General features: G+C 37.1%; 1 protein-coding gene across 1 annotated transcript in view; it reads right to left on the minus strand.

The window, feature by feature from the left end:
• Positions 1 to 414: 414 nt before the first annotated feature.
• The window catches only part of USP12 (ubiquitin specific peptidase 12), a 32244-nt gene continuing 4684 nt past the window's right edge, over positions 415 to 27974 (minus strand). The window contains exons 2-9 of the mRNA XM_063394713.1: positions 21318 to 21398; positions 16463 to 16676; positions 13219 to 13445; positions 8156 to 8232; positions 7885 to 7968; positions 5390 to 5587; positions 3608 to 3686; positions 415 to 3055 (exon numbers count right to left, since the gene is read on the minus strand). Of these exons, the coding sequence (XP_063250783.1) occupies positions 2954 to 3055; positions 3608 to 3686; positions 5390 to 5587; positions 7885 to 7968; positions 8156 to 8232; positions 13219 to 13445; positions 16463 to 16676; positions 21318 to 21398 (1062 nt within the window). The 3' untranslated portion in view covers positions 415 to 2953. The remainder of the gene's footprint in view (positions 3056 to 3607; positions 3687 to 5389; positions 5588 to 7884; positions 7969 to 8155; positions 8233 to 13218; positions 13446 to 16462; positions 16677 to 21317; positions 21399 to 27974) is intronic.

A 27974-nucleotide genomic window follows, 5' to 3' on the forward strand; every position in this document is an offset into this window, starting at 1 on the left:
CTCCCATTTTTCCTTCCTTCTCTTTTCCCTCTCACAAGGAGGTGATCCAAGAAATCCCTCAGGTAACTTGGACGTGTATTTTGTGGCAAGGTACAAATCAGTTTTTATGGGAGAAGAAGTCCAGCAAGAACAATATTTAAAACTCCCTTCTCCTCTGCTTCAGAGACCACGGAGTTGCCAAAAACTACTCCTGGAGAAGCACACCACCCAAAACACAGCTGCCACCCTATGATTTCCCTAACAACACATCCAGTAAAATATTTAATGCAGTGTATTTAAACACAGCTCTCTGCCCAGGCCTCAGGGCAGCTGGCTTAAAATACAGCAAGTTCCACATCACCTTTTGTTTGAAAACATTATGAAGTACAAAAGGCAGCTGACTGACCATCTGGGCTCCACAAAGGATACGGTATGTATCTTCAGAGAACAGAACTTTATTTAATAGAAGTTTTTTGCTCCAATATACAAAATAAGGGACTGCAATCCCAATTAACATTTACATAGTTACACAGCAAATAAATTCCACCATTTACAATGACTGACAACTTTCCCACACTCCTCAATGTATTACAGTCAAGAAAAAAATCCTATAATGTTTTATATACCAATCAGTTATATTTCGTATTTCTGTCTCTTTTAATTCCATTTTAAGTTGCAGTTTCTGACATTAGTTTAATTAAGAACTTACAATTATTTCAGCTGTGCTAAAACAAAACCGAAATATATAATTTCGAATACTATCTCAAAACCTCTATACAAAATAAAAGTCAGTTATCTTATAAAAATACACAGCAGGAATAAAACCAGTGAAACAACAAAAATGTTTTGAATTTTGCTAAGGTATAAAACATTTATCAACTAGCCTCAGCTTTTAACTACATTAAAACAAAAGGAAAAAAAAGAAAAAAAAAAAAAAGAAAAAAAGAAAAAAAAAGAAAAATTCAAACCAATTAGCACAAGGTAATATGACAGTTCTTTTGCAATACTGTACCTTTAGTATGCAAAGGACTTCATCCCTCTAACATGCACCATTATCTAACTGATTTACCTCTTCAACCCTTTTTCTATTCAAAGCTGAAAACAGATGTTAACGTTATTTGAATCCTTTCAGAAAAATCCCATCATATTTTTCTGAACATCCCACAATATTTAGGCTTTACTTTACAATGCTGGTAGTTTAATAATGATACATAATCTTCTATAAAAGAATTCTAGCCAAACCAAGGCGTTAGAAACTCTGCATCTTACAAAAGCGATTTGTTATAATATGACAGTTGCTAAATAGCCCAATTTATTTAGTGACCCTGTTAAAGATTTGTTCAGCTGAGTGGATAGGTGAAGTCATTTCCTGAGCTAAAAGATACAGGTAAGTAAATAGTCAGTTATAGCAGCAGACAGGAGACATTCTTTTTAAAAGTTGTAATAGTATCAATAAAACAACCTTAGAAAATTACAGTAATGTAAAAATCACTAGCTGACAAGGGAGCGACAAGGACATCCAAGACCTGATTGCCATAATCTGGAATGCATATCCAATAACCTTCCAGAAATTACATTCAGCTACTGTCAGACAATGTACTCCTAAGTGAAGAATGTCAAATAGTTCACATTTCTTACAGATCAGGTGTTTTGTCAAGATTTAATTCTTAATGCTGTTTCATAAACCTAAAGCAAGGTAAACTACTTAGTTTCAAAGATTTTCACTATACAGGACTTAAATATTATTACTTTTACAGGAATGTGGTATCTTCAGTCTCATGACATTCCAAACCTATTTCTTCCTATTACTCAGACTTAATTTAATGTTTAACAGAAGTTGATCTGCTTTTGGAAGAGGAAGTAATATTCTTAAAATTGTTTACTTCAATCCAAATCATTCTAATTTGCCTAGAGTATGACCATTAACAAATCATCAAAGAACTACAAAGATCAGTAAACCACCACTGCATCAATACTTTCTTATTATTTAAGTCTTTACATAATAGTTTTATCACTTTTTTTCACCCATAAATGGGAAGAGTCTATTCTGATTTAATTAAATAAAGTACCTGAGTTAGATACCAGTTCCTCCAGATGGAAATCTCTCTTCTGTGTTATGAATTTTTTTAGATATTGTAGGTGTGATTTTGTAATTTTTATTGTCTCTCCTTTAATATTTGAACACAATTAGATTAAATTCAAATGAATATATAAATTTTCCAATACTTGTCAGAATAAAGGACAATACACAAGATCCTAAATTACAATAATTCATAAATAAAAAGAAACTACTAGAAACCAAACCTTTCCCCATACGGAGATTAAAAGCCATAATCTTGACTGATTGTTCCCGATCACACATTATAAATAATGTAAGCTTCTCCAGAGAAGCAGAGCATCCTTGCCTCCCTGACACCAGTTCACACCTTCAGCTAAACCAAACTTCCATCAAGAAGGCAATTTGAGTTGGGCCCAGACGTAACTTCTTCTTACATGTTAACCCTCCAAACCTCGTTCTTTCAAACTTAAGCACAGAAAACTAACTTCACAGAGAATCCTTTACCTTTTACACACAAAGTCTGTATAAAATAAGATTTCCAACGCTGCTATCTGCACCAATCCGGCAGCGCAGCGGGAACCTGATTCAGAGGCCACTGAAGTGCACGGGAGGCTTCAATGGGCTTTGAACGAGGACCACTGAGATGGTATTCCCCAAAGGAAAGCTCCTGCAGGAGTGGCTGGTATCTCTCTTTTTGCTAATGGGATGCAGTGGAGATGTGCAGTCAGCATGATACCTGAGCAAATAAAATGAAAACAATACAAAAGTTTTAAGAACCCCAAACTCTTTACTTAGTTGTGTGCAAACTGTGCTGCTGCCCCTAGAGCTCCCTGCTTCCCTTCTCTTCAGTGTTTGCTCCATTCCAGGATAGAGAAGATGTGAGACACAAAAACCTCCCTCCACCACAGCTCCCCCTCAGTCCCGGGACTGATAGAAGAGGATGTAACCAGACTCAGAGTTCTTTGAGATGTCTGATGTCAACCCGTAGAATTCTTCAATAGCTTGTGCATCAATTTTCTGCATGCAAAAACACAAAAAAATGAAGTAAGAATGTCTTGCATAATATACACATAAAATTAGGTTCCACTCTAAAAGTTATTGTCAAACCAAATTAACTTTCACATAATTACATAAAATAAGAAAATCCAAATAATCCTTAAACTTATCATGTTTCAGCTTCCCCTCAGCCATCAACTGCACAGAGGGTAGCAGATATGTATGTTTTATATATAAATTCTTAAGTGTTGTTTTAAGTATTGCATTAAGTTCCTATGTATTGTAAGCTAAAACCGAACTTATCTGTATCATTATTTGTCTTCGTGCCACAGAACAGTTTATTGAACAATGGTGAAAGACAGTGGTCATAAACATAAGAGGTTCTTTTAAGTATAAAAGCCTAAATGCAATTCAAAGTGTTGTACAGTCAAATTGTAAGGCACTGCTCTGCACACACAATTATTGCTCATTTAGGCTGGTGTTGAAGCCTCTTCTCATCAGCACACCAGTCATTTTACTTTAAATAATCATACCCACGGGGGGGGGGGGGGCACATGCTCTGATTGGGCTTACCTCAACAATATCATCATCAAAAAGCAACCAAAAATCATGACTCTTCACTATTGCAATATAATGTCCTCTGTTAGGGCCACTGAAAAATAAAATTAGGAAAGAACATAAACCATAACACCCATGTATGTGGAGATGCACTCCCTTTAATTGTTCTTCTTATAGAAAAGCAATACTTAACAGTAATTAAAATGGTTACCACTACAATTTCTGTTTGGATGTGTCTTGTCTTCTTTTTTTTACTCTCTACTTACTTTATCTTCATAATATAGTCTAAATAAAGGATTATAGTTTCAAATAAGGAATGAGCAGCACAGGCACTGAAATGATAAATTAAATCTTAAACAGAGACAGAGAAGTAAAATCAAGAAAGCATTCTGATATTTCATAGAGACAGAACAGATCCCAAAGTATTGCTGATCTTCAGAGAGAAAAAAGCCTGTGGAGCTCCTGCTCATCGACAGTCTCTTTATCTGGTCACTGTAAACACTGAATTAAACTGGCAGTTTAGGAGTTTCCAGAAGCTCAGCAATGAGAAGGGCTCCCAATTAAAACAATGCTCAGTCTCTTCAGTTGTGGCAGACAAGAAATTTCTCCACGACTATACCAGAAAAAACAACCCACCAAAACTTTGGGAGTGTCTTATTTCTCATCAGCTCTCAAGTAAGGAAATAGTACAATTTCTGAAACAGCTGAACCTCGCAACTGAAAGTTAAAGCACTCCTGGAAGTGCCTTAACTGGCCAGCAGCACTCCTACGGCTTTTGTGCCCAGATCAGGGAAGGAAGGTTGCCATCCCTGGGGGAGATGTCATCACCACCACCATGAAAACAGGGGCCACCTCCTGCCCATGGCTGCAGCTTCAATGAAGGAGGCAGGAATGGTCAGAATGACCAGAAAGAATTCCCCTTATAATCGAGAACAAGAGCGTCCCAGAAAACCATGGCACACAGGCTTATTTTCCAAAATTGTCCAATTTGAGATCTATTTATCTTAACTCTACTCTTTAGTCACTGTGAGAACACTGAATGACTGGAGCAAATTGCCCAAAGAGAAAGTGAAATTAGGATTCCTTGTTCTGAAACTGGGGCCAGTGCAACCTAATCGAATGTCAAAGTTAGCCTGCTTTGAGTTTTAGTATTTGACCTCATAACATAAATTATTCTGTGATTCTAGATGTCAAACTGTAATTTTCAGCTTTGGGGCTTTCATCTACTAAGTAAGTAGTTTGTAGAACAACCTGGTTTTAAGCCTTGAAGCCAAAAGAATATTTGTTGAATATAGCAAAATCAAATACAAACCTAATGGTTCTATTTTGAAAGCAATGAAACAAAGTAATCAACAAAACTCATAATATATGGATATATTTCAGATAATGTTGCTCAAGCCTTAAGAAAAAAACCACACCCTAAAGAAAATGCTTTATAAATTATTCTTTCTATAAAGTTTTTCTTTCTAAGAAAGCTTTTTTCCTTAGAAATTGTTGTTAAATGTTGTTATATGATAGTGTGCAATTTGTGTTGGTTTTTTTTTAACATAGTTAAGTTCATATAAAGATCTGTAACGTGAAATACAGTTACCACTTTTTCACAATGATCTGTCAAAGCAACAAGGCCATAATTTCTGTCAGGACCAGCAGTTTCTCCCCACAACACTTCTTTTCTAAAAAAGTTTTCTTTTTAAAGTCTTTAAATGCTATTGATTTATATGCTACCGGCTTTGTGTTATTCTTTTAAGCACAGTTATGCTTATAAAAAAATCCCTTGCTTAAAACAAGAGTTCTTACCTTCCACAATGAACTACCACAGCAACAAGGTCATACATTCTGTCAGGATTGGTGGCATCTCCTGAGGTGTTAAATAAACGAAGCTCTAAAGGAAAAACTACTCTATAAGAGAGTTTTGTGTATCGATGCAGCTGATCCATGTACTTAAATCTCTTCAAGTGGAGAGCTAGAATCATAGGCAGCTTTTTTACTTTCATCCTGAAAAAAGAACAAACCCCCAAAAAACAGCTGTATTTCCAATATTCAACCAAACCATTCAATCAGTATCAACAAATAAGAAACTTGTTTTACTGAAGTCTTTAAAAACATTTGCAAGCATTAAAAGAAACCAAAATAATCAGCTGTTGAAAAGTATATTGTGTTGCTAAACTAAAGGGAGATTTTTAACTGAGAGAACTGAAAATGTATTTTAAACAATAAGATATAGTATATAAAAACATCATTGATGAACTTACATAATAATTTAGACATAAAGATCACATAGCACAGAATTAAAGTTTTACCCACAGCTTTCCAGAGTTCCCAAAAGCAAAACCTAGATCCCACTTGATATACAGTGCAGGTATTGCAACAGAGCTATTCCAGAGGTCCTGTTCCAGCTGAATTTCCCAGTAAACCAGCCAAGTCTAACAGGCTCTTTAAAATAAGCCTTGTTACACCACTTTGTCACAGGAGTATTACTCCAAGTTTTCCTAGCCATTAATTTAAAATTTCCAAGGGACACAAACAGCCCACTGTCATCACCTACCTCCTGCTATCCAAAGAAGATAAGGCTGTGTCTGGCACAGTCATTTTGTACAAATGTTGCATCAATGTTTTACAGCACCCAAAGCCAGAAAGTGACCCAGTTTTACTGAGGGCTCAACAGCCCCTTTCCCTAGCATGAGGTATTGAGATCTCACATCAGTGCCTACAAATCCTCCTCAGCCAGCCATAGCTGGCCTGGCAGCAAACACAGACTTCCAAACCTTTGGACAATAAATTTCCCCATCCTAACAGAACAACCAAGCCAGAGCACTCTGCTTCCTGGCACAGCCAAGTGCCTTAGATCAGCACAGTGCTGATTTTTCAAACTTTCAGCCCCAAAAGGCAGCTCAAAAGTCTCTGCAATACAGCCCAGGTTTCAGACAGGTCTATTAAGATCATACTTTCAGGATGTCAGGAAATTTGTAAAAAAAAGCCCTTTTTCAAAAGACAGGGGACTGTGGACAAATTACTTGACATCTCACCTGCCCACAAGGGAACTAGGAAACAAAAACAGCTGGAGCAGGGCAGAAAGATGACAGAAGCAACTTTTTTTTAGGGAGAGTTAAATTTTTATTATATTATGGCTTTAATTTCTACTCTCTTTTCAAAACTGAGTCCTCTCCTTATAACGTAACTGTGTTTGGTAATAGGAGCTCTTGCAATGGTGAAAAAATTTGGTAGCTGAGTAGTCCCCATCACAGATAAACTGTTTCATGGAGATGGAAGAAAAATATCACTGTAGTGAAACTGAACTTATGCCCCACGTGACACCCAAAACACAAACAATCAAAGCTGTGTTTTGCCAGTATGGAGTGCCTACAGTAAAGGTTTGTGTCAACCCAGTTTATACTGGTCAGGGATCACATTGCCTCCCACACAGAAAAAGAGCTCAGGCAACAGAAAACAGGCCAGGCCTGGCTTCACAACCTCTACCAGACACCAATTAGCAATCTTAGGCAACGCGTGAAGGCAGACTTGGCAGATGGGATATGCAAAAGCTGTGTGTGCAATCTACAGCAAACCAAACAACCAGCAGCAGTGGTACAACCAGTAAAGCATGTCAGGGCTCCCACTCTGTCAGCCAAATACTTTCTCAGATAATAAATAACCACACAGTACATGAATTGACAGGTTTTTCAAAGGTGTAAACAAGACTGGAATTATTAGGCAGGCAAGAATTGGTTTTGAACAAACAATGATTTTCAGGCTTCCATAGAGCTTCTGATGATTCTCAGGAGCACTGTCAAGCAGTTTAGCACAACTAAGCAAACACACTTAAGAAATCAGAAACTCAGCTAACAATAATAGTTACAAAAAATCTATCAAACTGATTCAGCAACTGGAAAAATTATTTTATTCTCAAAACAAAACTAAATTTAAAAATCACATGGAATCAATGACTTTTCACCATTGCCAATTATCTTTGATTAGTCACTTAGATTAGACAGTTCGTTTTAACTTGGCTTTTCAACTTATGTTTGGTCTTTAAACAATTCATTTTCTCATTTATAAAATAATATTGATCTAAGGAGTCCCAAAATGCTTTACACGGATTCTCACTGCTCATGGAAAGAGACACACTGAACTCTAGCAAGAGGATTGAAGGCAAGTTACTATTAAGTGGAATAAGAGTAGAAAAATCAAGGGAAAAAAGGTGTTCTCTCCTTGACACGCACACACAAAAGAAATACCAGAGTATTTTCATTAAATGCAGGGGTGACATTTCTCCATCCCTAACTGTGATGTACCTTTTATGCGCTTCTTGCTTACTGCGACACTCCTCACAGTAATACTTGTATTCACTGCACAGAGTTTCTGTGTTGCTGAAACCCCTAAATAACAAAAGAAAGCTGTAAATACTGTTTTTTTAATATGAAATATCCATATAAATGTACAATATCAAGATAACTTTGTACAAGTAAATCCACGTAAGATAGAACTGTCAGCTTTGAGTTTTATTTCCTGCTCTCTGTGGAACAGGCAAGGAAAACTCACAAGCACTTGGGGTTTTGTGCCCACCTTAAACAGTGAGTGATTGAAGTATTTTGCTCCACGTCAACTGAAAGGTCTAGGAAGTCTTCATCCTTGCTGCTTACCTGCATGAAAAGAAGACCCAATAGAACATAGTTAAAACAAATAACACTAATTTACCTCTGTTTTTCAGTACCACTTTCTATTGACAGAATGTATCTTTTACCCTATAAAATCCTTTTAAAAATTTCTGCAAGTAGTAGCCTTTCTATTTCAGAGATTTGCTGCATTTTCTGATTTTTTCAGGGAGGGTGAAGTGTGTGTGAGTCTCTGGGTGTATATAATGCCAGTTGTCATTATGCTGTGATTTCAGATCAACGATATTAATGCCAAGTTTCTTCTACACCTCAGATTTTTCAAAAGAACAGAACCACTGTAATTCTTCTGCTTAGTGCTCTCACTTCTGCTCTCCTCTGACTCCCTTGAACAGAAGATATATATTTCCAGGGCATCGTGTACCTATTAAACAGCAGGAATATTGGGAAGCCTCTTCCTGGCTAGACTCCTACTCTTAAAGGAACAGCAGACAGTAAATGTGGCAAGTGAGAGCCTGGGGCTTGGTCTGACAGAGGCAGAATAGCAGCCAATTCTCACAAAAATGTAAGAGTAACAAGAAAGTAAAACAGAACATTCTAGAAGCAGAAAATAAATTCTACCATAAACTGCAAACGATGAAAAAATCCACAGCTGCCCTGAAAACCAACTATGTCACTGAGGTTTTCAAAACCAGTAACGTGCAACCTTAACTTTTGCCTGCTAGTGTGTCCTCTCTGTATCTAATGATACTCAGTGTCACTCATGAGAATGTCTTCTGCCTAGATACAGAAGTAAATGCTTTTAGAAAAGATACCTGGCTGCAGTTTCTTGACTGAATGCAGGAAAAGTGAAATGGCTACAGGGAAATAATGTAAGTTGATCCTTTAAACATATGAGATTTATGTTTTCTTTTCGACTCAGAATAAAAAAACATGGAAAGTTGTTCTCTGACAATCAAGACATTAGAAACACACAGCTCCTAAGGGCAGTGTACATGGAGAAAAAAGAAAAAGGCAGATGGTCACGACAATTATATTTGAGAATTAATACCACAGGGCAAATCCAAACACTCATGAAATTTAGTTGAAAGCTTCTGTTAATACCTGTGAGAGGACTGAGCTCCCACTGTTCTGTTCCTGGTCTTTCCAAGAGTTAAGTGTGCATGTCAAAAAATGCCACCACGTCAGAAGACATAATTTCTACTGCAATATTCAGATGCTCAAGTGTAATGCTTATACTTTTAGAGAGATCACAGGACACATATGGAAAACTTCCAAAATGTTTAGAGTGGGAAAACCCCCCCCTGCATCTTCAATGTGCTGCACATTTCCTGTATTCAGGGATGTATTATGGTTTAGTTGTGTGGACAATTCTTCAAAATATCCCCTGGCAAATCACTCTTGGAATTAGCAGACCTGTGTTTAAACACTAAGAACTCTGGTGGAAATCATTGTGACTGGGGATTAAGAATGGCTCAGGAAAAAAAAATCAGTTCTAGAAAATACTCTGCTCCTGCAGTCTTCAGCTAGGACAGCTGGAATTAGGGAGTCATGTGATCAGTGTTATTCAGACATGCAATCAGATAATTCTTCCTCTTTTGGTCTAATCAAAGAAAATTACATGAAACAATACCAATTTCACAGGCAGCTTTATCCCACAAAGAAGCTGTAAGGGCAATGAGGATATGGAGAGGAGGGAAGGGATGTGTTCTACTTTGTTAAAGAGAGATTGGTACTGGAAACAGAAGTTCACAAAAGGACAATTTCCATTCTCTCTGATAATATGGCCTTAAAACACCTCACTCAGGTTAGTGCCCACTGTGCACTTGGGATCACAAGGAACCCCTAAAGGCTTTATTGCAAGAATAGCCAATTGGATTTTTTTCCCATTTATGTTGGTGATTTATAAATTCCTAATCTTAATTTTTAAGGTGCTTTAAGCATTAATATTTGAACAGATTTTTCTAACATGAACTCACACCTCAATTTAAAAAAAAATAAATTTAAAAGCCACTCTGGAGTCTTACAAGCTCCTCCCCCCCTTTTGTAAATGTCCAGTTTCAAATAAACATCACTAAGCTTCTTAGACTACAATCAGCAATGCTATATATTTCAATCATCTATAGAATGAAAAAAAGATGGGCATGATCAAAAAACCTCATCACTTGCAGAATGTGTTCCAAAAGCTGCCTGAGTGCTCCTAACAGGAACATCTGAGCAGTAGTGAGGAATTCGGATGTTCCAGGGCTCTGGTGTGCTGTTCTCACATCAAGGACACAATCTGCACCCACACAGCTCAGCTGTACTCTGATGACCAAAGCTGCACAGAACACACAGCTCAGAAGGCTGACTCTCACAGAATCCATTCTTTCTTACAGCTGGGAATTTCACTGGCAGTGTGAATCTGCTCACTGGCAAAAGAGCTCTTGCAGCTATAGACCGGCACGTGTGGTAAAATACAACGCAGTTTTAAAAGAAGCTGAAACAAAGTGTGTGATTTATCTTGGTTTAGAAAAGAAAAGAGAAATTAAAACTGGGCATAGCTAAAGGCTCTGTAGTGCTCATACAAGAGAGGACACTGGGATTTTCCTTATTGCCTTCTCTCAGTCCAAAGCAGAACTGAGCCAAAGGACTTCATGCCTTGTAGAGTCATTGGAACCCATGAGCACGACCACCTGGGGACTGATAGAGTGTTTTTGACCATTTCCTGTATTTCTCTGTAGAAGTACTGGCCACATTTAGCTGTTTGAAATTTAATCTTAATGAAGCCAATTACAATATTTTCTGGTTTACTGTTATTCTTCCTTAAACTATGAGAGAAATCTGTAAAACCAATGAACTGCTAGATCATTTCTATAAATAAGCCACAAAAGTTACATTCACCTCATCATTCTGTCTCTACCAAGGAAAGGTGAAAGAGAGATCACATTAAAAGCATGTAAAGACAACTTACAATCCTTTTGTAACATATTCATTTAATAAAGTGGCTCGATTCACAACGCAAGTCTCTGTTAAAGAATCATATCTGTTCCTTATGCTCCACTCTCCATTTAAACTGAGGATACATCTTTAGCCACTTCAATTTTTATCTTGAAGATGGGCTAATGAAACCATCTGGAAAGATGTGCTTTTCCACAACCAGGACAGCTAAAATCAGAATAAAATTTTGCTCATTTTAGGAGCATTGAGGAAGTTTTTCCAATTAGAAGACAATGACGGTCACTTTGAGCAAAGATATATGTTATGCTTTATATTTAAATATGCAACAAATTTCCAATTTAAATTAAAAATATACTAAGGCTATTGTCTTGTCATTAAGAAGCAGTAATTCATCCACTATTGCTTGTTATCTTGTACACGAGCTATTTCCAAGTACTCCTAACACTTTAACTTACATTTCTAAGCACAGAAAGAATCTAAATGCCAACAGGCTTCTAATAAACATCAAAACAATCATATATACTCAGTGTTTTTGAAAATAAGACACTATTCACAGTAATATTACCCATTTAATGTGCCCAAATGTGTTTCCAAGTGTTGATTTTCAGGTCATTGTGTTTTAGACACAAGCTGATACACTAAAAAGACAGAAACTGATAAAATAGTTACCAGATTACTTTGATTATTATCTCGTTCAGCCATAGCTGAATATTTCTATTAGCTATAGCTAATAGAAAAAAAAACCCTGAGCAGTGTTAGTAGAATTCTCAAAATTGTGACAGGCCTGATAACTACTGATAAAATATGCTGGCAAAGAGCATATCAATGTTTTAAAATTGCATTAAAGATGGTACCTAGATCAAAATCCTGACAGCAGTAATTCATAATGCCACAGTGAGGAAAGGTAATGATGCCAGTTGTGTCAAAAGACTTAGGCTGAACTTATGTTTCAGGAAAAAAAAAACAACAGCTCAGGAACTAGAAGAGGAACAATTGACAGTTGCCAAGAAATACTTATTAGGGAGGGGAAATCTGCCAAAAAAAAGTATGGTAGCGTGGAATCAGCACCTAAATTACTCATAGTCTGCAGCTACATTATACATGACATTATGAAGCTCTTTTCTTTGAAATAAAAGAGTGGGTATTTCTAGAAGACTGAGAAAATTACATGAGAAATATACAGATTTCATTAATTCTTCCTTTCCAACATCATGCTGGCATATCTGCATTACCTAATTAAGTTAAAGAAAATTGGTATGAAGAGTTATACAAAAACCACAGTCATTTAGCTTTTTTACAATCTCCAAGGAAGAGATCATCACTTAATTGCTGTAATTTTCAAATTGTTCTGCTTTTACTCTTTCTCAGGCTAGTAAAATCCAATTTTAAGTTTGTATGAAATACATTCTTTTTCTTATTGTAGAACTGCTCAAAAAATATTTTAGTACTGCATACTCAGAGAAAGAGTTTATTTCTCGGGGTGTAGCATTAGAAGAATTCCTGTGGACAGACATTTAGGAAAGGATTACTTTTCATGAACATGAAGGTATGCTTTTTGAAAATCTCAGTCTACTATCAAAGTGCCAAAAGCCAACCATTAGTCTCTTGATTTCAATGACTTATATTTAAAAATTAGGAATCCATGGAAACTTATTCATGATACTTAATTATGAAATGTATTATTAAGCATGCCATTAAGTTACCAAGACATTAAATTTGAGAAGAACTTCATACCCTCAAATCACAGATTTTGTTTAAGAATATACCACTTTAGAATATACTTTTTTATACACTTTAGAATTTTCTGATCTAAATTTTGAAGGTGATTACGATCACACTGACAAAAAATCCAGTTGGGCATTCTCCTAATATTGATCAAATGTCTCTTCCTACAATTTGTGTATCAGCTGCTGGAATGTTCTCACTAACAAAGAAAAAACAACTATTCACACAAATATAAAGACTACTAAAGAAAGAAACCAATCTAATCTCTTGTTCTGCTGGGATAAATGAATCGTGAAGCACGCAGTTCTGAAACACGGCAGAATTCGCGTTTGCCGAGCAGTGCACACTTACAGTTTCACAGGTAAGACATCTGGTTTCGTTAGTTAATGTTCCCTGAAAGATTTCATGCACCCAGGTGGGCTCAGGAGGGCTGTTGCTCTCACTGTCCACGGTGCCGTTCGGCAGGCGCCCGTTCTGCTTCTCTTGCTTTCTCTCCTCTTGCAAGATGTCTGCGATTGTATTTAGGAGATAGTTGAGGAACTCGTGTGCATCCTGCTGCATGTAGTTATCAAACAGTTCTGCCAGATAGAACAGAAGGTTTACTAATGGATCAGTTAGTGCTGTACTACAGGAAGGTTTTTAAGAGAGGCAGGTTTCAAAACCAGTCCTTTATTTCACACCTCAAATCATTCAGGCAATACAACACCAACCCAGAATGTCTACCTGATAAACTAAGCCAAAAAAATAGTGGGTGGGAAGAGGAGACAGCAGGTCACCTTGCACAGACAGAAATCATTCAGCTGATTGGAATTACCAGAAAACTGAACCATAATGCAAGAAAACCAGGGCACAGTTCAATGGCCTAAACCCAGGTGTATGTGGAGTGCCACCTGAACTGGTCCAGGTCATCCTGCCCAGCCTCCAGATGCCGCTGATCTCCTACAAGGGCTGTGCTATCTCTGCCAAGCTTAGGTCAATGTCTCGGATAACACAGATTTAGTAATAGTTACTTCTTTTCTCTCTGACCAGGAATTGATAAGAGGAAATTTACCTGCCTTTATTTAGAGAGCATTCTATATGATCAGCTGGTATCATACAAGTCTTTTAATGTGCAATTAATCACTTTGCTGGCAGTCCCAGAATATTCTAAGAGACAGGTCTTCACTGTACAGGAGTGGGCAGATGAATGAAAGAGACTCAGTGAAGTTCAAGTTTTGAAATGCATACAGGGACTCCAGGGAAGCTCTACAGTCTTCACCTGATGGCATCCAGGAATAAACTTCAAATAGAAACAAAGGTCCAGGGTGATTAACTAAGTAGGGAAACCCTGATGCTAATCCAGGTCATTTGGAGAGGTTAAGTAGTGCAATAGGTCAGGCAAGAGCACGAACCATGTAGTTTATGTAATGAACTACTACACTACTTTTGAGATGAGTGAGGTCAATCTTGCCAACTGCAAGGTCTTCATTTAATCAAGCAAATCAAGGCAGAACAAGAGATACAAGTCTCTTGAGATAAAGGACTTCAGAGGTTCCTCACAGTGCAGTATCACAGGCCTGTCAGGGCTACGTGCCCAGCAGTAAGAAGCATTAACTACAGCAAAGTGAAAGCTCCAGATTGTCAATTTTACAATTAGAAGAACTTTATGCAAATGTAACAGTACACCTCCAGCTGACTTCAAGCCAGCAGCTGCTTCCCAGGCGATTAAACTTTAAGGTCATTAATCCAGAAACATAGAATTGCTTGGGTTAGACAAGATCTTAAAGACCATTAAGTTCCAGCTCCCCTGCTCTGGACAAGGACACCTTCCAACAAGACCAAGTTGCTCAAAGCCCCATCCAACCTGGCTTTGGACACTTCCAGGGATGGGGCATCCACAGCTTCTCTGGGCAATCTGTTCCAGTGGCTCACCACCATCACAGCTGAGAATTTCTTCCTAATATTGAATCTAAAGCTGCCCTCTGTCAGTTTAAAGCCATTTCCCCTTGTTCTGTCACTCCATGCCCTTGTGAAAAGCTCCTCTCCAGTTCAGAGATGTATAATATATGCATGTTCTATTCAGATATTGCAAATAAAGATGGAGCAGCAGCTTTGCAGTCTGGAATACATTAAGACTGTGTCCTTGGTTATCACCCTGGTATAGCTGGATACTGACTGAGGAGACTCTAGATGGGTGTTGCACACCTACCTGGTTCTGAAACAAACTCTTTTTTAAGGCTCAAAATTAAACACCTTTACAGCAACCACTTAATAGCATATCTGACACCCATGTAATTGCAGCCTGAATGTAGCTATTTATTTGTACAAAAGGTGAGAGCATCATCATTAAAAGAGACCCAAAAAGACAAGGGTTGAACTTCCACATTTGATTTCTCTGCTGAAGGTTTTCCAGTTGCCTTGCTCTGCGTAGAATTTTAGTGGCATGACATAATTACACATTACAAAGAACACTTTCTATAATGAACTTAATGGCTCCTGTGGTTTGCTTTCTGCTTTCCATCTGAATGATTCTCTGCATTTGTTGTAACAAACTGTTTCTGTAAATGTGTCAGACACAAGCACACTTACTCGAGTACACGAGCCAAAGAAGGGAATGAGTTTTCTACTCTGCACAGGCAAGTGATTGCACAGCACCCAAGAGATTCTTTTTTAACAATATCATTACAGCTCATGGGGTGCGTTTGCTGGAAGAGCCATGTCAAACAAGGAACGTCATTACAATGTTTTATTTCTTGTTTTTACTGCAGAGAGTCATCATACCATTTAAACACTTCGTCAGTCTGCATTCATAGTCTTGGAAAGACTTGGAAAGACTTGGAAAGACTGCAGCAGTATGAACATATCCATTGCAGCACTCTTAAGTATGGTACCTCATACAGTTTATTTAAATACAGTAATTACTTCTTAAGGAAAAAAAAAAGTTGTTTTTTTATAAAAATGCATCCAAATTGAGTAGCAGATGACAAGGCTTTATTTACATTTTAACATCAAATAGTTTTCTAAAACATTCTGACATTCTAAAACATTAGCCCTGCAGATAAGACACGAGAAATGTGAAAAATCCCTAGGAATCTCTTGAAATTTAGGATACCGATGACATTTAAAAAACAATTTGCCAATACTATGTAGTGGTTTTAAAAGTAGGTCAAGTTACATATCACATAAATTCAGAATCAGTTTTAAAAGGTGGGGGGTTTTAATCTAGATGCTTAAGGGCAAGTCTTTCCACAGACTCAGTTTGGGAGACTGATCCCTCCATTCAATTTTTTTTTAAAAATTCATTACAGTGAATTTTGACTACAAATACTGAATTCCCAGAGAAACAAAACTAGCAAGCAGCTTCCTAAGCAGCCAGTGACAATATGACAATACACTTTAGCTCTATATGAAGAGAGAGAGACAAGGATTCTCTCTCAAAACTGCTCCAGGGTTACATCTTTATCCTGGGGCCACTCTTGTTTAAACTACAGCACCAAGAGCACTTTCCATATAGGTACTCTACAGAGCACAAATATTTAGGTGTTCCACGACATCAGCTTTAGAATTAAATCACAATTGCTATAATTATTACACAAGAAAAAGCAAAAAAAGTTACCATTTTCTTTCCGTAATCTTGTTATAAATTTCTTGGGAGGTATTACTCCAACCTTTTTCTTCTGGGTGGCTATACTGTGGAAGAGATCAGCCAAGCATGTCAGGAGATTCTCTTTTTTTCTTGGCTGACTCTTGTACGCTAAGACTTTGTCTCGAAATGGTCGACAAAAATAAAGTGCCTGGAGAACTGAATTGCAGTAGCACGTATTCCCAAACTACAAAATAAGAGAGAGATCTGTGAGTTTGCATTGTATTACTCTAGAAAGCCAAAATTAATTCCAAGGTTTAAGCAGGGGACAACTTTCTGCAAGTCGTTTCTTCCTGACTTCAAGGTAGAAAAATGTACTGATGTTGCACAAAGGATTACCAAGTACACTGTATGTAAATGCATGAAAAACCCAAGTTAATTTGAACAATACTATTTAATTTTGTCTCACTTAAAATTTAACTTATTGGTAATATTTTACTTCTATTTAGGTCAAAATGTTCAAAAAATACCCCCAGTGTCACAACTCCCAAAATATGCTCAGGTAAAAATATCTGTCTACCACCCATCAGTCACAACAGCAACGAACATGCACAGCATGACCTTGTACTGTGAAGAAATTCAGCCGAAAATGGAGTGTGTCTCACACACTTCAGGAATTAGATTCTCCAAATCTTAACAGCTGTCATCGAAGTCCGAAATAACTACTTTAACCTGCCCCTACATTTTCAGTTCTCGTTCCAGGGTGACAGGATTTGTTCAAGGAAACTTCTGAATGCCAATGTGACATGGCCTGCCTAGGATTCAGAGCTATGGCACTTGGTAGCTTGAAATCAAGATTGCAGGGAAAAGAACACAATTGGGATGTGCACACTTTGAAGGACACAAGCCACTGGACTGCAAGAGGAAAGCAGAATCAGCAAGAAAAGCATCTGTAACCCACTTTGTACCAGGACACCCCAGGAAAAAGCTAGGAAAATGCTTATATTAGCTTCTTTGTGGTCCAAATCTGCAAATAAGTCAATGAACTTAAGAGAAAAACTGGGGCTTTTTACCTTAAAGGAAGCTGATCACAAAGTAGCTTCTGTCAAAACATTTAATATTGTAAGCTAGCTATAAGTTTATAATTAGAAGCAGCCATAAAAAGAGAAACTACATTAAAGTGTTAAGAAGGTTCTTAAAATTTAATCAAATTGGAAAACTGCTAAAATTTCTACAGCAAGTGTCAAAAGATGAAAAGCAAGCAAATTAGAATTTTCATAAGATTCCAATTTTAAAAAGGAACAGTCTGGTGTCAAATTAATTAGAATGGCAACCATGTGGTGAGAGACGAACAAAATATGAAGACCTCAGAACACTGAACAAAATTCAGATTAATTTAATAGGAATGTATGTCAACCTACATGGCTCTGAGTATGAAATAAAAGCAACCAGATTAAGTTCATAAAAGGCTTTCTCCAACCAGATTTAGAAACACAGCAGACAATAGAAGATGCTTGAAAGCAAACTCCTGAAGAAAATTTAATTAGTTCACATTTGTTTTCTCTAAAGTACCAGCCTTTATCACTTCAAAACTCAAAATATTTTTAAAATAAATGCTTCCAATCATAAAAAAATTAAAATGGCACGTGTACTAAACAACAAGTGGGAAATGGCTGGGAGGTTTCTAGACTATGCAAATACTCAATTTGATAAATGAACAAATGCTGATCTTACCACCATTACTACTTCAGTTCCCATCCATACAGAAACACCCAACACCTCGCTCCAGTCTCCCTATACTCCCATCACCCACTCAACACCCATACTCTGCCTTCTAATCCTGGCTCCTCAAGAGCCACAACACCTGGGATTGAGTGCCAGCCCTGCACTGTGGAACCTCATTCTTGTCCAGCCTGTCTCAGAACACCTTGTTGGGACCATCTTTGGCTGTGCATGATAGAAGATGTAAAAAAAAAAATCTACATTTTTTTTCTTTTTATCAGTTCATACTGTACTTCTGCTCTAAATGCTGAGAAATCCTTTCACCAAAATACTGCATTTGCTATGTTTTACACACGCCCCTTTTCTTTTTTTCTTCTAAATTCTGAAAGCAAAGTTACAACACCCAAACCTATGTGGAAAAATGAGACAGTAGGCAAAACAAAAACACTGGGCAACAAAAACACTGCACACCCATGAACAGCTTACCCTTCTGATGCACATACAACTGGGAAGAAATGTGGTTGCTCAATCCCATTCAACAAAGAGATTTACAAGAACTTGGATCTGTTTGGAACACTGTCTTTGAGCAGCTCTAGAATTCCTCCCAGCTCTGATGGACTGGTAGCTCTAACAACTTTCCCTTATTGCAATGGGCCACTCCAGTGAATAGAATCTCTCTAAAACACAGGGATTCATCCACTGCAAGAGACTGAATAACCAAACCTTCTGCTCTACAGATCTGGTAAACTGCTGAAGAGCTTCCAGAGCAGGTCTCCGAGATTAAAAATCTTATTTCACCCCCACTGGATAAAATGATTGATTTAATTTGTGAAGCATGTAGATTTGAATAGTTTGCATTACTGCACTGAAGAGTGAAAGAAGAGTGATAAGCAGACTTGATGTTCCTGGTTGTCCCTATGAATGGGAGATCACACTCCTAACACTTTCATCTTACCACATATCTTACATATTTCCTGCTGATTTAGTGAATTATATTGTCCCTTCAAGTCCAAGCTGAATCTTCCATTCTCAGCAACCATCTGGTCTTCCATATGTTTCCCATAATTGCCCTTTCTTAGGTCTTCTTTAACCTCCCAAATTGCTCATCCAGCACATCCTCTGAACAAGCCCTAGATTCCACCACCAAGCTGGAAAAGAGGTAAGCCAGTGCTTTTGCCTCCTCTTCTTTTATGCTGCCTCTGGATAAATTGACAGATCTCTATTTCAGGATTGCCATCTTTATCTAAAATGCTATTCTGTATTCCAGACACCTCAAATGGCCGACTATCACACAGTTAGAAGAAAGCTACTGACTTCCACATTATTTCCCTTCTTCCCATTACTCTGGAGAAATTTAGGGCAAACAAAATCAATAAACAAATTTGAAAAACTTAGCAGTATGTGCTAATGAACCTCTAGGACATTCACTTCTTGTAATTGCTACAGAAAAATTAGAGAAATCAATGAAGGCAAAAATGTGATTTCTATCACTTCTCAATCTAATAGCACTAATTTATTATCTAATTATCTAGTATTTCTTTTCATTATCATTATCTCTGTCATTCTTTCTAGTCATTGGCCATAGTTAGTTACTTTTACTTTTCCTGGCATATTTACATGCTGAAAGTTTATTACACATTTTTGGTGTATATGTGCTGTGTTAGCAAACACAACCTGCAGAATAGATCTGAAAACCATTCAGGCATGAACATCACCGAATTTCCTTAGCCAACCACTGCACCTGAAAACCAGCACCACTGTGCCATAAAGGTAACGAGATCCCATTTTATTATTTGTTACAATTCAAAGAATTTTAGTCCATAAAAATTTATTGTTTGAAGCTAAAATAAGCAAAATTCCCAATGCAGACAGAAAATTAAAAGCATTCTGATATATTGTAGCTGCCTATCTCTTATGTGCATAGTTGAGCGCAGTGACAGATAGCCTCTCAAGCTTCTACTCCCTCTTGAGTACAAAAAGCCAGAATTTGTTGATCTTCATGACATATTAGGAAGACTGTCCTTTACTGAACCTTCTCTTAAGGGTACAAACTATGTAAAACTTCAAGATTAGGTGTACAATACAATTTCACTGTTAAGTCTTAAATCCTCTCTGGACTTGGACAAGAAATTAGGAAAACAGTTGATCTGTCAAGAACTAACAGAGCAACAGCTTTTGAGAAAAATGGAAAAATGGAAAGCCTAAGCTCAGCTGCAGCACTGACAGGAATTAACAGTGAAACTGCTGGATTCCCTCATCCGAGAGAAACAGCGCGGCACTCGGAGCATATTTCAGCTTTCATGAGAAAGGAAAAGCAATCACTTGAATTTAGGTGATGGCGTTTTGAGATGCATGGAAGTCAGGTTAGCAGTGTTTACTGACTCCACAGTATGTGCTCAGGGCTCAGAGTGCAGACTCTCGAACCAGGTCCGTGCTAAGCACCTAACAGTACCAGGACAACACTGAAATAATCAGTTTCACTAAGAAAAGCAAGGCAGCAGCTCTTGTTAAATCAGCCTGCTTTAACTATGTAGTTGCTGAAGCCAAATAAAGAGAATAATTTAATATTTCATGTCAGTATAATGCATGATGTACTTTTCATCAGTAATATCAAATATCAGTAATATCATTCCTTAAAACTAATTATTGATTCAAACAATCCAATATATTTTTCCTGCTTTCCTCTTTGGGCTGTATTTTTTTTCCTAATCTTAATATAAATAGCAGATATAAATACTATATAGTATTTATATACATATACATCATAGTCAGTATTATTACATATAATAATATCAGTATTATTACATATAATACATCATAGTCTTTCACAAGATATTTTTTCTTTTAATGTATTTATTTTACTTTATTGGCATATTATGAACAACATGCTACATAGTTTAAATAGACTTCTTTAAGACTTACACATTTTAGTAACATGAAAGTGATGTAAAAATCACCCTACAACTAATAAAATGAAAAAAAAAAGTATTCAATAGAGAGCCCATTTCAACAATTCAGTAGCATATTTCAACAAATACACAAAACACTGAAACACATTTCAATAGTATGAATATTCAGTGATTATATCTTTCAGAATTTTAGGTCTTGTAGTTTAACCAACCCATTCCTGTCCTTTCAAAGCAGTAAGTTCTGGTCTGAAACTCACATTAACCAAACCAAAATAGTGCTCATTGACTGGAAATTGTTCCGGACCAATCTCTTTCTCCAAAGCTGAGGCATTGGCGCCCTAGAAAAAAACCAAAAGCAGCAAAATATTAGTGTGGCAACAGTGAAAGTAGCTGAGGAAAAAAAAATCAGCAAGGATAAACAATCAAAACCAACTAACTATCCATAAAAACCCCTGCAAAACACCTGATTTAAAAATTACTTTAGAGATGTTTCCAAATGTGTGCTGTTTAAAAGCATCTCAAAGTTATACAATTTTCATGTATTTTCATGCAATTACACTGTTTAGACGTTCTGTACTTATTATTTCAAAGTCGAATGACTTTAATACCACTTGCACTAAAACAGGATCCAAAGCAGGTCATACAAGGCCAACTGGTGTGCTCCTTCTAACAGGTGTAATTTCCACACTGTAAAGCACATTCCAGAAAAAGTTAAGAGATGCAGATTGTTCATAGGAAGCAAAGAGATTGGTCTGCTTCACTTACACTGAAAATCTAAATTGTTCAAAGTGCTTTGCTAAATACCTTGAACTCTGTAAAACTAAAAGAAAATGCAGTACAGCTAGTGCTGGTGTGCATTACAAATGCTGCAGCCTCTGCCCAAAATATCTGTTGGGTCTGATCCTCAAAAAGAAGTCACAGAATGTTACTTTGGTTACTCTGTGGCTGTTGACTGAACTGGTACAGCAAACACTGGGTTTCAAAGAAAAGTGTTGTTTTCTTTTTTATTTAGAGAGAGAAAAACTTTTATGCTGGAAAATTCAGAGCTTTGGATGAGCTCTTACACTGACTGCTTTTAGACAAATGGAAATGCATACAACTTTCTGCACTCAACAAAACTGATATCTATATATCCATATCTATCTATCTATATCCTCCATGAGACTAATACATGAGCATGAATATTGCAGCAGGTCAAAGTGCAGCTAAAATAAAGTATAATATGCAGCAAAGAACCTTAAAACCAGGTGCAATTCCATCCCAACAAGTTCATTCTTTACATCAAAGATATAGCAAATACCCATTACGCAGGATATTAAAACAACTAAATCAAAATCATGCACTAAAAACAGCAGACAGGATTGCACAGATTAATTACAGACAGGGAGTAGTGGGACAGCATGAATATCAGAACTGGATCAAAATGTACACAATTAAAATGAAATGATGATGTGGCACCTGCCATGGTATGACTGTGGTACTGCAGAACTTTACTCAAACTACCTTAGCAGCTCTGAAACTGGAAGCACATGCTCAAAGGCCCATTAGGAGGCAGCAACTTTACCCAGAATAGGGCAAAAGAAAGGAAAACTCCACACTTGACACACCACAGCTCTGCTCCATTCACAGCACAGCCCCAGCTGCTTCCATCAGTCACATCCCCTCCAATTACCCTGTTTGATAAGCCTCTCCTTCACTGGGGATTTAGCTGCAGGGCTTATTACTTCAGAAGGTGTTCTCAAATGGAGATTACAGTGCTGAGGAAAGGGGGTATAAACCCTCATTTAAGATTAAAGCACTCTGTGACTCTGAAATTTAGTTTTGCAGCCTTATTTAAATGCACCCACAAGCTCTGTCAAGGTGAGTATTACAAATAAACTAGAAAATAGAAGGAACTGTGGGAGCCTTTTATGCTATTGTTAAAATCTCTACTTCTTTAAAAATAAATTCAAGAGCAGGTTTAAGGAAATTCTTTCTCTTTTCGAAGCTAGGGTGGACTAGCTGCTTTATTCCATCTTGGAAAGGAAAATATTATGACATAAACATTGATGTTTCTGTTTGTATAGACCTGAACACTGTATTTAGTTTTCTAGCACAATGAAGATCCAACTTGGCAATAAGAAAGACATGCTGAGATACTACAAGATCGTTGCAGATTTCTGATTACTCAAAGGTGCTTCATTCAAGGCTCAGACTTTCACAAGCTTTCAAAGCATGGCATCATCTATGTCTAAATGCAGTTGTTTATGAATGTTAGTACAAATCAGCATGGATGTTTTATACCAATATAAAACTCCTCGAGCTACTCAGACTTCCCTTTACAGCTCTCTTTTTGTCTGTCATAAAGGATGCTGTCTCTACCTCTGAAGTAATCATTTATACTGTGCTCAGTGTATTGATTGCAAAGAGCAGAAATACAGCAGCAGTACACTAAAATGGGTGTTCACAACTGACCCATAAAAGCTGTTTTAAAACCTAACTATGCCTTGCTTCAAAGTGTTTCCCAGCCATGATTACAGTCCACATTATCAGTCCCAGCTGACTCTTCCATTACACAAATACAGATGCAGGGGGCAGCACCACCAGCTATTATGGTACTGTATCATCTCTTGGACATAGGACAGAAGAGCTTTAAGGTAGAAGTGGCAATGCCTCTCTTTTCATCAGCCAAGCTGGAGTTACTGGACTTGGGAACTAGACTTGGGAAATTTCAGGCTGTGCTTTATGCTGTAGAGAATTTATTCCTCTGCCACTTAACTGGGATCCCCAGGGAAAATGACCCCAAAAAACTCTCTTTTTTGGGAGGCTCCCTTAATAACACATACAACAGGTGTTTAGTCTCCACACTGCAGCCTGGCTTTGGTATTACACAGGGGACAGAAAGGCACATCATTAAGTTTGGTCAGCACATCCACCTCCAATCTCCCTTGTCCGTCTGGGGGGAAGCACACATGGCCATCATCCAGACAGGAGAAGCAGCAGAGGCACAGCAGAAGTCCAAGAAGATGATCATGCTTCAGTAGTACTGGGATTTACCACTTTTTGCATCATATCAGTGTAAAAGCTATCCAGCTACACAACCAAGCACTGCCTTACATTAACCCCCTTCCAGCACAGAGATAACAGTGCAGGCACAGGGAACACTCATTTCCCATAGTTGATAAAATACAGCTTTACAAAGTGGAAAGTTCAGCAACCAAGGTGTGTTTACAAGAACACAATATGAAATCAAGATTTGCTTTTTATTTGCTACTGAAAATTAGCTTGGAAACAACATTATTAATGATTACATAAAAATCTTCACAAACCTTATGAAAGTTAGGTGTAAAAGTGAAATACTGCAGATTTCATCCTTCAAAATGATAAGTCATATAACCTTTATTTAATAATGTTTAAATCAGTTGAATATTAATTGCTTTATCTCCTCCATTAAGTTAAATAAAAAAGCTATACTACTGGATTTATAAATTTCACCTTAAATGCTAATTTCTTTCTGAAGGGATAAGAATCTGTGTTTGCCATGGAAGTCCCTTAATTAAGTTTCTCAACTTCTACTTTTAAAAGATCTTGAGTTTTGTACAAATCAACACATTTAACACTAACTTGATGAGGGCTTTATTTGTTTAGTGGAATCAAAGCCCAGGAAATGCAGTGGAATAGGAAGGTGTATTATCTTTGAAATGCGTACAGTTGTATTTTCCTGATTTTCATGTTTTACAAATATACATCATCCCAACTTTCTAAAATAAACTATAAAGCCCATGTATGCCATACGTTTCAATGAAAAAAGGAGGAAAAAACCAAAGCACAGACAGATACAGATGTGTTTGTTTGTTTAGTTTTTCACTTGCTGAAACAATATCACTAAATGCCATTTTTTATGGGTTTTTCTCAAGCCTCAGAGGCCACAGTGTTGTGGTGTTACATGTCGAACCAGTCCTTGTGAGACACACCGAGAGCTGGGATAAGATAACTGGAGCCAATCTGTAAAACAAATCAGTCAGTGCCCAGGATCTGACACACACACCTTGGGTTTCAGAGCATTCTTGCCAGATGAGTTTCAGGCTGGTTTTGTGACTGAACACCAGCTGCAGCTGAGCTATGTTGTCTGATGTAGTTTCCTCCAAAAGTCATCTAATTTGTGCACTCCAAGACCGCTCCCAAAACGCAAACCAAAGCATGGTAAACTGGGATGCCACCCTACATCAAAAATACTGTCTAAAAACATGCCAGCAAGCAGGCAAACAACTGCAGTTTTAAAGTGTCCTACCTTGCCTCTAGCATCCAACCCAGCAGGCAGAACTTCCCTTACAAAGGCTTGATTCATAACCAGCCTAACATGCTTGGAAGCTTACACATCTCACTGGCCTGGCATAGGGGGGTTAATCTATCCCTTTCCAGAGTAAAGTTCAGTTGATAACATGGTGGGTCATCTTTGACTATGCTGTAAACTTCCTGAGTAAAATCAGATTTTCACTTTTAAAACTGATTTCTTGTCTGAAAACTTACACTTGTCATCAGCATCCTGAAGAACCATTTCTCCCTTCACACATGCCTTATGCTGGATCCTTCCCTGCAATGCTCTCCATGTCACTCAAGAAGCAAGGAACAACACTGATTAAAGGTGACTCAAATAACTAAACCATGTGGCACAAGTATATGTAAGCCAAATTTTTTAAACGTGACCTTAGCTATAGGTAAATGAACAATACCACCACACAACATAGAACTATTACTCTTTCTAGTGACAAAGGGCATTACAAATAAAAGGGAAACTCAGTTATCAGCAATAACAATGTTCCTGAACAAGTGTAAAATAAGTGGAATTATTTATAATTTGCAAAAATAAATCTCAGTACAGAAGTACTCACTAGTGCTTTCACTCCTTTTTTTTTAATCTCTTAGAAGATTCTTCCTTTTCTGTGCCACTAGTGAAGATATACAGAATTTCACAGCCCAATGTACTAATTACTGCATTGTGACTGAAGGAATTCTCTTAAAGAAGAAATGCAGAATTCTACTCTTCCAGTTACATTTTATCAGAATATGTGAATTCATATATTTCTGTGTATTCATATGAATCAGGATTAAGAGCAAAGAGAACAGCTATCTTAAATCAGCTTATATTTGTTGCTTCAATTGCAACCAAAACTGAAACACAATTCTTTTGATACTGTTTCTAGCCAGGAAGTGGCAGTGAAATGAGTGGGATTCAATAATCTTTGTTGTTCATTTCTTTGCAAAAGAACATGCATTATAATACATTAAATATTTGGATAGTTACACTTCATGCTTTTTAAATACTTCCAAATAGTGTTATTTTATTAACAAGTCTAAGACATAGTCCTGCCTACTCTTATCATGTACAGCTCAGACAAAAATTTTTTTGAGTATGAAGTAAAAACACCTCTGCCTGTGTAAGGAAAATTATACCAAATCACAAAATTAATTTCTTTTCACATTTTGTATGTCTACTGAACACATCTTTTCAAGCCCCAATGAACATTCACAATGTATTTTCCTTCACAGCAACTAGATATAGTCACACTTCCTTGTATATGAAAGTGTATAACGATGTATCCTTTTGAATACTGAAGTCAAAGACAAGTAATTATTTCAGAAAAATTACTCACCTTACTACACAAAATGCAAGGCGAGTGGGGAAAACACATTTGCTCAATCATTGTTTTTGATAAACTGCATCCTGTGGTGTGTTTCATATGTTTTTATTACTTACATAATTCCAGTTTCAGAAAACAAATATATTGCTTTTATAACTTCCCATTTTCATGGCATCATAAAAAGAATCTGAGTTTACAAAAGACGGTAAAAATATTTATTCTGGTTCTACTTAAGTTAATACAGCCTTCTGTTTTACACTGCAGAAAAGACCTAGAAAAGATCTATATTCCTTTTTTCCTCAACTGAAAGATCAGATAGATCTTAATAAAATAAACCATCTGTTAAAAGCATTTTACTTTGGCAGTCTTTCTAAGCTATGAAAACAAAAGTTATGCCTTACACAGGCCTTTTATACACCTCTTCCCTCAAGAAATTCGAAGAGAAAAGCTCCTTTTGCCACACTTTTACAGAAGCATTCCTGGAAGTTTGAATGCAAATTAGTTGCTTCAGGAATGTAAAAAGTAAATACAAAGACAACATAACTGACCGACCTAAATATTCAAGTGTTGTCCAGTAAGGAGATCAGTTGTTTCCACTGACACAGCTAAAAATTCTGCTGCCAAGACCAGAGTCCAAATTCATATTTCATTCTTTCTTTGGGCTTAGAAGGTGCAAGATGAATATACACACGTGTGCGGGTCAAAAGAAAATGGAACACTTACATAAATAAAATCATCCAAATAAGTAATATATCACCTAAATAACTCCCTGTGATGTTATAAAAACAGCTTTACAGCTACGTAACTTTGAGAAATTTTAATTTGTGTTTTGTATTTGACAATTGTTTTATGTTAGAGTCAAATTCCTATTTTGCTGAAAATTGAAAACAAATTTGCCTAAATTAATTAGTATACTAAGCAGTGCCACAAACCCAGTATCCTAAAGACCACCTAGAAATATTCATCTTTTATTACCATACTGTACCATATTACAGGTAGAAAAATGATGATGGCAAATGTTTGAATCTTAGTGTCATGTTTATCATTAAAGTGTCTTTGATAAGAACTCCAACAGTTCTTATCTTCTTGATAAGAACTCCAACAACCTCCCCAGTGTGGTGTTAGCTCCTACCCCAGCTGTCTAACAAATACTTCTCCAAAATCTCCTGTGCTTGCAGCAGAGCCACCACAACAGAACACTCCAGCCCACGGAGCACGGCAGATCCAGGTCACCGTGCCAGAGTGAAATGCAGTGCCTGAGACACAGCACATGTTCCTTCTTGCCAACTGTGC

Source organism: Prinia subflava, chromosome 3, assembly GCF_021018805.1.
Source record: "Prinia subflava isolate CZ2003 ecotype Zambia chromosome 3, Cam_Psub_1.2, whole genome shotgun sequence".
Taxonomy (NCBI): domain Eukaryota; kingdom Metazoa; phylum Chordata; class Aves; order Passeriformes; family Cisticolidae; genus Prinia; species Prinia subflava.